A 13,754-nucleotide genomic window follows, 5' to 3' on the forward strand; every position below is an offset into this window, starting at 1 on the left:
CAATTTTTTAGTTTTTGTCCGAGTTATTTTTTTTTTCAAAGGGTAGCGCCTGCTAAATATAATTTACGACTCTTAAATCTTATCCACTCTCTTCAAAAGCAAGGTCGCCTAAGGTATAATCAAACTTATATTAGGAATTTTTTTTAGGATAGTTTTATTAACAGAAGTTCCTCATAATCATGCAATATTCAATTTGATTGAATTGAAAATATTATTAATGACCTTTTTAAACATTTCTTACAGGTGAATTAAAATATTTAAATTAAATATTGATGAAATTACAACAAAATAAATATTTTGAGGGTGGGTTATTTTTTTTAAATATTGAATTAAACAGCAAGAAACTAGAAAGTTATAAGATTGTTACACTTTTCGGTGGGACACTTCCTATATCTGTGAGATACAAGACGACTGACAAATAATAATGTGACAAAAAAATTTTGAACTGTTGTAATTTTATAATATTTACTGCACATGCATTTTTTGGGAATGGTGAATAAATAGCGGTTGGTGAATGTAGTAGTAGAATAAGTATAAGTAGCGGTTGGTGAAAACTGAAGTGGTCATATTTTGATAATGAAGCAGAAGACCCAAACCATTTTTTAGCAGATGATTTCTAGGCACACATAAATAGGTAACTCCCAGGATAAGAAGACTGAATTTTCAGATCTCGAGAAGGTTTACACATATACAGGTTGAGTAATTAATAATGGTACACAGCTTACTAGCAGATTGTTAACGTCAAAATATAGCGATTGAGCCAAACATGCCTTAATCAATTGTTGCTCATTTTCGTTCTACAGGGTGTTAAAGTTGAAAAAAAATATATTTTTTTATCTATATCTAAGTATGTATGGACCGATTGTTTTGAAAATTTGTAGCTTTACGTTTTTTGAGGTGGCAAATACGAATATACAAAAAGTGTTGGGGTCACGTCTATGGGGCGCTAGTTGTACTGTCCTGTCAATGTAAAAATATGTCTAACTTTTTATATTTTACAATTTTGAATTTTTTAACTAGAAATTATTGAACTACGTTCAATTCTAAATAAGAACGGTACACTTGTTACAAATCGATAAACTCAACTGTTTTCGAGATACAAACATTTTAAGTTTTTGAGATTCGATGGGAATTAAATTAGAAAATTATTTTTTACAAAGTAGTAGGCATGGATATAATAAATTGACAGCTGTCACTACAATACCATATTGTTTTCTACTCAATTTGATTAAGAAGTAGTTTTATTCTTGTCGATATTTTTTAGAGAAGAGGATATCTTAATAAAAGGCTAAGAAAGTGCATTGAAGTTGGTAGTTAATAATTGGTTAAGATATGCATAATAAAATCTTTAATTGCTGTAATGTTTCCCGCCGAATCTCAAAAACTTAAAACATCTGTATCTCGAAAACGGATTAGTTTATCGATTTGTAACTAGTACACCTTTTTTATTTAAAATTGAACGTAGTTCAATAATTTGCAGTTAAAAAATTCAAAATTGTAAAATACAAAAAGTTAGACAGATTTTTACATTGATAGGACAGTCTAACTAGCGCCCTCTAGACGTGGCCCCAACACTGTTTGCATATTAATTTGCCTTCTCAAGAAACGTAAAACTACAAATTTTCAAAACAATCAGTCCATACATACTTAAAATATAGATAAAAAAGGAAAATATTTTTTCAACTTTAACACCCTGTAGAACGAAAAGGAGCAATACCTAATTGAATAAGGCATGTTTGGCTCAATCACTATATTTTGACGTTGACAATATGCTATTAAGCTGTGTACCATTATTAATGACTCACCCCTGTATATGACAAATATTTTATGTCATAACCAGCTCAAAAATACAGACAGGTGTTTTCTTACTTTTCAAAAAATTTTAATTTTTTTTAAAGTTGTAGTATTATGAAGCTTAAAAAATTAAATGTTAATATCAAATTAAAATTTAGAAATATGTCACTACGAATTAAATTTAATTTCGTGATAAATTTAAAAAATGCCTGATTATATTATCAGTTAATTACTAAAAAAATATTTTATTTCGAAAATTCGTACATTCCGTTAGAAATTTTTTTGTCACAGACGTTGTGGACCTAGAAATATGACCACTTTAATTTTTTTCAAATTAAGGCTGAACTTACTCAAATACATTTATTACTAATTTTACTCATTAATAGAATTTTCAGTATCAAAAATCGATTTCTTCTTTTAACTCTCACTAGAAAATCGAAAATATAATCCTTTAAATAAGAATTAAATATGGTATAAGCAAATATGTGTTAACATAGTTAGTAATATGATATTGAATTAGAAGTATTTATGTATGAAAGGAAAGAGAGATATTTACATGAATATTTTGAAGGTATGCAAGTATAAAAAAAATAACTGCAAGTAGTTAAATAACAGAGATATGTAGAGAAAACATTTTATTCCAACTGAGGTAATACATGTTAACAAATTTTTAAATTACGACATTAATGACTTGTAAAGAAGACAGTTATGTTTTGGTCAATTATTTTCTTTTTCGACTTTTTTAAGGTCTAATACTTTTCTTTTTAACTTTTAAACTTTAATATGGGCATTTAAAAGTGTCATAATAGAGGTGAATCTAAACATCTTCCTTTTTTGGTAGATACATAATAGAGGTGAATCTAAACATCTTCCTTCTTTGGTAGATACTCGTACATTCTTAACTACTTAAGCAATAGAGATTGCGAAAAAATTCACTCACATTTAAAGCTTCACAATTTTTATAATTAATGGAATAACACAATTTTTTTCAGTCTTTTGTGTTTCTTATTTATTTATGAAAATAGACGACCTAAACTGGAATCCTTTAGAAGTCATGCCACACCTACATCCTTACTCTATGTACAACACTGAAGTAAACTCAGCGATCATCCTTTGTTATAATATATTACTGGCCCTACGGCTACCACTTTTCCCACTCTAGATGGAGGAAATGCTGCTGCGTTAGTCTTGTTTCCTAGAGAAGTATTGTTTATCAAATCTCCCAAATTTATAGTAGGATCCACTGCCACAACTTTAGTTCCGGAACCGGCGATCGCCAGACTGTCCGGCTGAGTATAAGCAACTCCATTTGGACCAACAATGGCTGTTCCACCACTTCCTGCCGTGGCTATACCACCAGGACCGGCAATAGCTACACCACCCTTCCTAACTTTCAATTTGTGGATGAAGATTCCACTGCCCGTATTGTCTCTGCTGAATAGTTTTTTGTTGCCATCGTTGGAAATGGAAATTTCTTCGGATTTTTCATCGTCGTCAAATTCGTCGTCTATTTCTTCAACGTGCACTGTTGGATCTCGTATAGGAGGGGTTTGAACGGGTTGTTGTCTAGGAGGTGAAGTAGTCGATGGTTTTATTTGAGGCTTAAAAAATGGAGGTGCTTTAACGTCCTTTGCACTTTCCGAGAACTTTTCTAGCTTACTGGAAGATCTAGAAGTGTTATAAGTCCCGCTTGATTTAACAGATTCCTTAGACTTATCCCATACAGTTTTCAATGCTATCATCCTTTCCTCAGATCCCTTAGCTTCTCTTTCACCTGCTGCTAAACTCACTGTAAATTTTAATCCACTTTCTCTGTTCCCTCCTATATCTATATTCTCAATATCTAAGTAACTGCTGGTATTGTTGTCTTCATCATCGGCTCCGTATATAGTGATTTGTCCGGAAGTCTTGTCTCCCATTTCTACGACAATTTGTTCCCTGTCTCTTTCTGAACCAGCTTTCTTTCCTTCCCTGGATACGGTTTCACCTTTGCTTTTTATCTTAGGCGGTCGCTTGCATGGTCCACCTTGACCGGCACTAGGTCCGTATTCTACCATGCTTGTAATAGCATTATAAAACTGAAGAAAGGGATCTCGAATATAAATTGGGAAATAGTTAGCACCTGGCCAATTCCAATTCTGTCTACCCTTATCAGAGTTAGGTAGTGCAAAAGGTCCATACACTCGATACGCATATTGATCATCTGTTTGTTCGGGAATAACTTTGTTCGGTGTATTAAAACCACTGAATTGGTATTGATCCGCACTTGCTTGAGGATACTGCAAGTATGGGTTATACAAAAAAGGGTAGCCTTGTGATTGCAACATTTGCGAGTTAGATACAATGTTTTTAATGTTATCCACTGTTTGCTTTTCTAAGCTGCTGAGACTTTTCCTATCTTCACCTGCACTGGATTTTTCTTTGTTTTCGTTAATCGATGGGGGCTGGAGGGAAAAACTTGGTGGTAAGTTTACCCCTATTGGGATTACATTTGAAGGCATATTTTGTGGTGGCATTACATTGGACGGCATATTTTGAGGTGTCATAAAGTTAGGCTGCGACGGGTACATGCTTGGCATGGGTATTGCAAACGTTTGCTGGTGTACTATCTTCCTCTTTATGTATTGGCCAGGAATAATGTCTTCCTTAGTTATACCAGCTAAATCATTAGTTGAAAACGATTTTTCTGAGCCATAATTGTCTACATAACTATCAGGTTGTTGGTTAGGTGACTGAACTTTTGTGTCTGTTTCTTCATTTTGATTTTTATTCGCAAGCAAATATTCCAGAATTGGATTACTGAAAGGGCTTCTTGTTAATGTTTTTTCTTTACTGAGCCCACTATGGGCATTTTGTTCTTCTTGGGATCTTGAGTAACTAAAAGGGAAATGGAAGTAGTTTGGTTTGTCTCTTCTTGACACGAGTCCTTGTCTTCTATTGACTTCTGCGATTTTCTCTAGGATTTCCTTGGTACTGTCTTCTATTTTCCTTTGCGTTGGGTGTGGAAATTGATCCACATATTTTCGAAGATTTGGAGTTACTTCAACGATTGTTTGCTTTTCCAATCTAAAATTAAAGCAATACGTTACTGGTAGATCCCATGTTCGAGTTTTATACAGATACAAATGTTAATAGTTAAATTGATTAATATATTAGTAGAGACTAAAACTTACCAAATATAATTGGATGCACTTCTAGATCTTCTATTAACTACACTATTGCACGCAAGAATCTGACCAGCTATATTCACTACTCCGAAAGAAGTTTTCTAAACCACCTAAGAAATATAATACAAAAGGCGATACATCGCTACTTTTTAATTTAGTTTCTAAACTAGGTACATGTACATATATGTTACATTATTAGTAATTATTATTTACACAATTGCAAGCAATATAATATCAGAATCCACTTACTCTACGGTGGTTTCCTCATTTTGGTGTACGTTGTCCTGTGGCCTACTGCATGTGACAGCAAACATCGACATCTGAAACAGAAGACGCTCATTCAATGAGTTTGCTTTTGATAATTATTATTAGAGAACCACAACATATCACAAATATTTATAAACAAGAATTATTTTTGATTGCATGGATCATTAATCAATGAAGATTATGATAATTCTCAATAACACATAAAACAAGTTTATGGTAAAAATTTTGAATATACCATTCAATGCCCACATCATCAATTATTTATTGATGAATATTTTACTATATAATTCTTTAATTCCTTTAATTCTCTGTAAAGCAGTTTTTTTACATTTAATTAGTGATATTCATTTTTTACTACACTTGGTGTAGTAAAATTTATTTACAATAATGGACATATTCCAAACTTGCACAAAAACTGTATTATGGAGTTGATAAGGTGTAACATTAAAAGTCAATTAAATTGCATAAATTAAAATAAATATCAGCAAGTCCGTTTCAATCGATGGACATCATAATCATTATCAGATACATATCTTACTTTGCTGACAGGTCAGGAACTGTTACTTCTATCGGCAACTTAGATAAATGTTAACGTTTCTATAAATAGTGTGATATCTAACGGTAACTCTAGATATTACATATTCAGAAAATATGCCACTTGAACTCGCAAATATTTCACATGCGATAAAATTCAGGTTGTTACATAAACAACGGTTTTTATAACCCACAATGAATTTTTTCTTGTCAGTCATGTTTGCTATGTAGTCCTGAAATTCTTGAAACCTGTCCTCGTTATTAAAAATATATATAAAACTTTTTGTGCGAAACGTTATATCTCTCTAAATATCCGAAATGGGTAAATTATTTTAATTTTAATGATTTGAAAATGCTTACGCCTATTCTCAAAAAGAGGAATGATTATTTGAAAAAACTGTTTTTGTCTTCATTTAAATGATGGCCGATAATAGTGGCATCCTGTAATGTTTTAGAGCATACAAAGATAATTCACCGAAAATAATTCATGATACCTACTCTACTTGAATATTTAGTTCGTAGAATAACAGGTGTTTGACCGATAAACTATGAAATTTGGTGTTTTACAGGGTGTGTCAGATGTCGACTCATGTTAAAGATATCATCCAGATAAAGTAATTTGAATTGTTCATGAAAAATGGAATTATAGTACATTTAAATTATTATTTTGTGTACCGAGAGCCCGTAAAAAAACAGTAACACAACAGTTATTTGTTCTTATTTTAAACATTATTAGTAAACGAGATATTGCATGTAATTAAGTAAATTATTTATGACATTATTTAGAACTTTTTTTAGTTAGGTGTCTTATAACATTGAAAAAGAAGTTAAATATTAAAAAAATTTAAATTAATATTCTATTGCGTCAAAAATATTGAACAGTAAGTTGTTTTTACTTACTTATTTTTTCGTGACGAAAAATGTTCATAAATGTTTACAAGCCACGTGACCAACGAGCTTAAGCAACCCAACAATCTTGCAATCGCTGATTGGTCGAATAGAATCTCTTGAAAAATTACACCAATCACAACCAATGAAACAGAATATTATGTAATCTTGATATTATTGTTTTAACTTTACCGAAATTTATTTGCCAAGCTGAAAGAAATAAAATTACTATTCCAGACAAAATTACTGGTCACGTGGCTTGTAAGCATTTATGAATGCTCTGTACTTGACTTCACTAAATGCAATATAAAATGTTCATTATCATAAAGCATCTATAGTAGGATCATATTCGATGCAAAGTAATAAATCATTGCCTGTCAAGGGAACCAATGAAGTACGCTTTTAAGGGTTTTACAAATGGAATAATTTCTTTATACATTATGAAGGGACGAGGGGATAAGTTCAGGTCTGGCACCCTTGTTGCTACAAAAATTCCTTTATTCTCATAAACTATTTATTTTAAATGTAATATATTATAAATCCAATTTGTTTCCTAAATTCCACATATGTACTACATTTTACCTCTGTACGCGCCACTGTTGTTTACTTGTTTTTTGGAAGCGCTCTCTAATTGACGGCAAAGCTCGCCAGGTTAGTATTTGACGTATAACCGACCAGTTCGTACACTCGATGCACCTGGGCGACTACAGCTATTACCAGAACACAGTGCGTATGCAGCGGTATTTCAGATTTTTCATTGAATTTGAAATGATTTATCTTACGCCTCCTAAAAATGATGACACGATTTTCCTTTGATAAAAGGCCGACAATTTTTTGCTCTACTTTGCATCGTATACGATCCTACTATAGTTAATATGATTGATTTTATTTTTTTTTCTTCACTTTACTTCAGTTTGTCAAAAAATATTTAATAATATACTTTCTTGTAAATGTTCATTTTTATTGTACCGACATAATTCTAAAACACAGTTGATTTTTCTTTTCGTGTCACATATAATATTTTCCTTAAAACACTTAAGTATAAACTTTAAAAAGTAAAAATCATTTTTCTTATTTAAATCTACTGTATTTTTTACTTTGCTTTCATTAATAATTTTTAAATGCAAAAGAAACAAAGGTACCTAGTACAAATGAAAGAATAAGAACCTGTTGTGTTGAAACCGTTAATAATATTGTAAACCCACAGAAAAATATTTCCTATTTCTGTTTTTAGGATATTTATTGACAAATACATATGCAAAATTCAGCCATGATAAATTTGTTATCATATTTCTGCATTTTAAGCATGGCGCTTTCAAGTAGACCTCTTTTAAAATAGAATTAGATTTTACACACGCAGTTGGCCCATTAAGAACCAGCATTTAAAAAAATCTTTAAAATTAATTTGATCTAATATACCACTGTCATAAAAATGATATTCCATTTAAAGATGCTGCACAAAAACTTACTGTGAACTTTAAAACTTACTGTGAACTTTACTGTGAAGTTTAAAAGAAATATGAAAGCTGAAACACAGAAATTGAAATTGAGTTTTCAACATAATTTTAGACAACAATGAAGAAATAATTGACTACATATGTTTACCGTATTGCCTCCACTGATCTTTGAACCTCTTTTAGCTCTACATTCCTTGCAAACATTCGTACCAGTTCAGTCAGACCTGCTCTGTGTATGGACATATAAAAATAAATAGTTTGTTAACCTGTTCCTGCAATGTCAGAAATTCCCCGATTTACTTCCCAGTTCAAATAGATACTTATCTGATTATTTTCTTTTGTATTTTTTAAATTAACTCCTTCTCGACCACAGCGCTCAATAATGGATGTCGGCAATTAGATATTGGATACGCTCGGCGAAAGCCCATTATATTCTACCTAGTAACGATGCACAAACAAGATCAAAGATTCGGTTATGAAGGAAGATGTGTTACCGCTAATATCAAAAGGATTGTAGTGGTTAGAAATTCAGATCCCGTTACGGCGAATCCATATTTGGGAGGACTGACTTTAACACAATGGATTCTAGCCTCAAGCCTATAATATAGATGGGTAGTTGTCTTATGCATCCAATTATTTAATGGAAGTTGTATTTTCTTAGAACAATACAGGGCGTCACATTTTGAAAATTAAAAATATTAAGAAAGAATTTGGTCGCGCCCTTTTAAATATTCATATTCCTTCCTTAAATTAATATGTAGAATACACCTTCCAAATATCTACGCATCTAAAAGATTTAGATGAAGTAAACATACAGGGTGTCCCTAACATGTTTTTACTAACATGTCGACATAGATCCTTGAGGAAAAAAATGATTGAATGAACTTACGAGAACTGTTCAGAAAATAGCCAAACTTTTTGAAGTACGCGCTAATGGAGATATTTAGTCTATAACCTCTATAACCACATGTTTTGATATCCCATTTAGTTTTCGTTATATTGTTATTTGAATGCAACGTATAAGTGTTAGTGACGATTTTTTAAATGTGCGAACAGTGCATAATATTATTTCCTTTATTAAAATCTTCCTGTCTGTCAGAAAATTTAGAGTGGAATAGCAAAATTTTCAGCGTTAAATGTAATGGAATTCAGGTTATTCTAATGTTCGAAGCGCCAGATTTTACCCAAAAAAATAAATGGCCTAAATGGGAACAAGCAAAATACAAATTTTTATTTGTTTTTCTTTAAACGTTGTCAACATTTAAAAATAAACTTTTTGCGGATTTCAACTTGAATACATATGGATTTTATTAGAGACACAGAAATATTTAAATAAATTTGCATTTTTAACAATTTCTTTCTTATTTCAGTTTCTGTAATACCTAAAGTTTAGCCTCTACAATTTGGGACCTCTTGCGTATAAATATGTAGTTTAACTTTTACCTTAGCCGTATTTGCCAGACTTATTTTAATACAAAAATATTTGGATCAAAACGGGATCGAATTGTTTTTAATAACCAACGCCGTGTACCACTTATTGCGGTTTAATATGCAGAACAGATAGTTTTTACAAAGTTTACGGTACTATTACGTTGATTATTATTGGCATAATTTTCTTTTTAATAAAATCTGCATCAGCTGCCAGCAATGATAAATACCTAAATACACTGGTACACTCTTTTTATTCCAAATAGGAGTATTATCAAAAAAATTACAAGAACAAAGGAAGCTAACTCTAACGGGTATGGTGTTAGTTTTTGGTAATTGGTGAATGTGCAATTTGATGTTGATTAAGCTAATAATAATATAACACATTGCAACAATGTATACATACAATAATTACTTAAAAAATATTTGACGGTACCCAACAACATGGAAAAAAGTACTCAATTAGAAATAAGTAAATTCATCTTAAATCATATGAGGTCTCATATGATCATATCATTTCTATTTTGTAAAAGTCATCTCCATCTTCAAGCAGTTTTTGTAACAAATATAGTGACATATTTTTCATAGATTAACTTGACATTTTAGAAACTGATCAGGTAAATTTGAAATACCGTAACACTTATAATAAAATACTATTGATTATGCTAATATTGATTGATACTGCACTATAAATAATTGGCGTGAGTGAACAAATTAAAACTACTGAGTTATAATTAGTTAAATTATTGGATATTTTTTAATTTAGTATTGAGTATTTTGAAAACTTTACTCATGTATAATAATATTTGAACAAAAACTGATTAATTACATTCTACTATAATAATAATCTAAAAATCTAATTTCTTACTAAATTTGAGTGAGTGTTTCCAAATTACCCACTCAGGAGGTTTTTTTGACGGTTGTTTATCACCACCGAATTTACATTCCATTGATAGGCCATCTTAAGCCGTATGCCGTTCTATGCTCACGATACACAATCCTATTGACTGACATAAAAACACGTGCCATGCACTGGACTGAGCAAAGCGTCAAACTCACTCACACAAACGACAATGAAATGCACGGCACGCCAGGCCGACAGGGCAGGCATTAGGGTGCCTCTAGATACGTATCGAATAAATTGATCGATGCGAGGCTTCATATCAGAGGCAGACATGTACATATTAGGTATTGTACAATGACACGGATAATGAGATTACTAAAATGTGAAGTAGTTGATGCTTCGTCACCATTAGTAAAAATAGCATATCCGATCTCTAATAATAACATCTATTCGTCTGATCAGTTTCTGTTACAGTAAAATTAAAAGGTTTTATACCATTATTATAATGCTATAAATCCACTGGCTTTGTCCAATAATTTCTTTTTGAATTTGAGTTCTATTTTTGGTTATTGACTCCCTTTTCTTTTAAGCACCCATTTCAAGAAATTTGCTAAGGTATAACCTTTTACAAAAACACCTTTGAATATGTGTGAAATTATATTCTAATAATTTCATGCTGAAAACTATGTTTTTTAATTATGATGTCAAATGAATAGACAAAAAGTTAAATACGTAAATATATGGCATGTAATTAATTTAACTATATTCAAATTTTGAGTAAAAATTAACTCAATAATATTTAATAATGTAATTGCTAGTATAAATAATAGAGTGAAAATAACATAAATTGATACATTATTGAGTGCGATATGAGTGGAATTTCAATTTTACAATGTTATTGAATATTATTGAGAATTATAAAGCTTTACTATAAGAAATAATACAAAAATAAATAACACATAAACAAGTTATAATGACTTGAACCCTAATATTTAATCTTAACGTTTATATAATTTTATAATGATCTTATAATCAACATGGCAACTTGATCGCAATGATATTAATATACTAGTCAAGATGTATTTAAATATAATTAGTATCAATTAATTATATATTACCTTTATATTATCGAAATAATAAAGATATTCCCAAATCTATTTTACATTTACAAATTTTTCACCCAATAATTGTCATAATTTATGTTCATGTGATAATAATATTTATGGTACCATTTTATGTGGTAGAATATACTGTTCAATTTATTGACAGAACATAAAACTATCAACTTTTAGAATAAAATATAAAACTAAAATATAGTAATACTTACAAAATTTCTAGCAATCTAGTTTTTTAATGTTAATTTTTGATGTCAATATATTTAATTCATAGTATGTAGAAGTTACGTTATGAAAGAAAAAAAAATCATATCGATGTTTCAATATAATCATGTGATATTAATAAAAAGAAGTGTTAAATCTGCCAAAATAGCGGAAGGCAACTATAATATTTAACGTAACTAACACTGATGTCCCCAAAATTGGCCAATAAACTGGAACTGGTTCTATCATTGCCATTTTTTGTGAATACATTAAATTTAAGAAATTTCTACCATTTTTTTAAATTTCTTTTCAATTTCTTGAAAATTTGTTGTATGAAAAATTGTTAAATGTAAAACAGATTTTACAAAACTGCATTTAATGCAATTAGTCTTGGAAAAAATTTAGAGAAAGAAAACCTTAGAAAAAGAAAATAGAAAAAAATATCACATTTTCTGAAATTTATCTGAGGATCTTTGATGTAGACTGATAAAGCTTGAGTGACAGATTTATATAAGGAGAAGTAAAAGCCCATTAAGTTGACTTAAAAATGTGTTAACCAGAGGCGGAGATACGAGGGGTCAACACCATTAGGAGCCTCAGAATGAGTGTTCTGCAAATTAGTTTCGTGCTTTTTTTACCAATTGAATTTCTAAGAAAAAAGATCTCTTAATTTTGCTCAAAGCAAGAACCGATTTAGAATTTAGATTTTTATTATATTAAAGTAAGCTTACAACAGTTAAATAAATCTAAAATAATTCTAAAACTATTCGTTCTATAAAAACAATTTGACATTTTTTTGTTAGAAATAGAACATTAAATACATAAATAATATAATGTGCCAAAAGTTCAAAAAATTATTATCGTAGAGTTTTTTTATTTTCTATGGTTATATCTCCTAAAAAGTATATTAGAATTTTTACTTCCAAATAATTTTTTGAACTTAGAGATTTTTTTTCCTAGAAATACTTTGGCATCGAAATTCTGAGTCACCTAGTGATACTAACCCTTCATATCTCCGCCACTGGTTAACATATTTTTAAGGCAACATAGTGAATTTTTACTTCTATTTAGATAAATCAGTGGTTCAAGTTTCATCTATCCTCAGAGATATTTCAAGAAATGTTTTTTTTTCTAATTTCAAAATCCTGTATCTCGAAAATGAAAGAATTACGATCCACCTTCAAATGAAATTAAAGGAAAAAGGAATACCATTGTTTGCCGAATAGTCTGTATATAGAATATAACAAAAATAAACACAAAAATAGTAACACAAGTATAAATGTTTCAAAATTTAGATTAAATTTAATTTATAAATCAAAGATACTCTCTTAGACCCATCAAATATATTTTTTTATCATCAATGCAGTTTGCAAATGCAATGCAATTATGACGATTATATTAAGATCTGCCAGTGTAAAGACATCTATCTATGCCATTTGATATGATTTGAATATTGAAAACCAATTCAAAATCAAGTTTTGCTAACATATGATACATTGTTCACTATTATTAATCCCCCTGTAACCCACAGTCCGGTATAAAAACCACAATAAACCGATATCACTACTGTACCGTAGCACAACACAAAATGACCAAGAACAACTAAGCGGTATTTCTCTAAATTCAATTACATACCAATATAATACACCACTTCATGTTATACGGGGTAAGCAAATTCACTATTCTTAAGCATGTGACGAACTGTTCCCAGAATATTTCATGCGGCCTTTTTAAAACTGGCGGAAGACAATTTTGCAACTTGTCCAATGGTCACCGGTCGTAAGCAGACGAGAGCCGCATCAAATGTTACTTCCTAACCTTAAAGAAGGGGCAGGTAACGTTAGATTACTTCGGTGTCGTCTTCAGAGATACTAGCTTCCACGGGCCACATTGTTTTGCATGTCTGAAGAAGACATAATCTTTCAGTGGAGTCCCATTGTATAATATCCTGGAGTAGTCAGTATTACACAGGTGTAGAATTTATTATTTTCCAAAATTTAATGGTCAACTTAAGACTAGACCATATATGGAGAAATGGCATGCCTATCGTGAAGGT

The 13,754-nt window shown here is 30.6% G+C and overlaps 1 protein-coding gene across 1 annotated transcript; it reads right to left on the reverse strand.

The window, feature by feature from the left end:
- Positions 1-2,644: 2,644 nt before the first annotated feature.
- Positions 2,645-13,388, reverse strand: LOC108915636. The gene is made up of 3 exons (XM_018721726.1): positions 13,334-13,388; positions 5,211-5,281; positions 2,645-4,860 (listed from the first exon to the last, which is right to left on the reverse strand). Exons 1-3 carry the CDS (start codon positions 13,352-13,354, stop codon positions 2,901-2,903), a joined length of 2,052 nt encoding a protein of 683 aa, XP_018577242.1. The 5' UTR covers positions 13,355-13,388; the 3' UTR covers positions 2,645-2,900.
- Between the last annotated feature and the right edge of the window lie 366 nt (positions 13,389-13,754).

Source organism: Anoplophora glabripennis, unplaced genomic scaffold, assembly GCF_000390285.2.
Source record: "Anoplophora glabripennis isolate ALB-LARVAE unplaced genomic scaffold, Agla_2.0 scaffold1091, whole genome shotgun sequence".
In the NCBI taxonomy this organism is placed as follows: Eukaryota; Metazoa; Arthropoda; class Insecta; order Coleoptera; family Cerambycidae; genus Anoplophora; species Anoplophora glabripennis.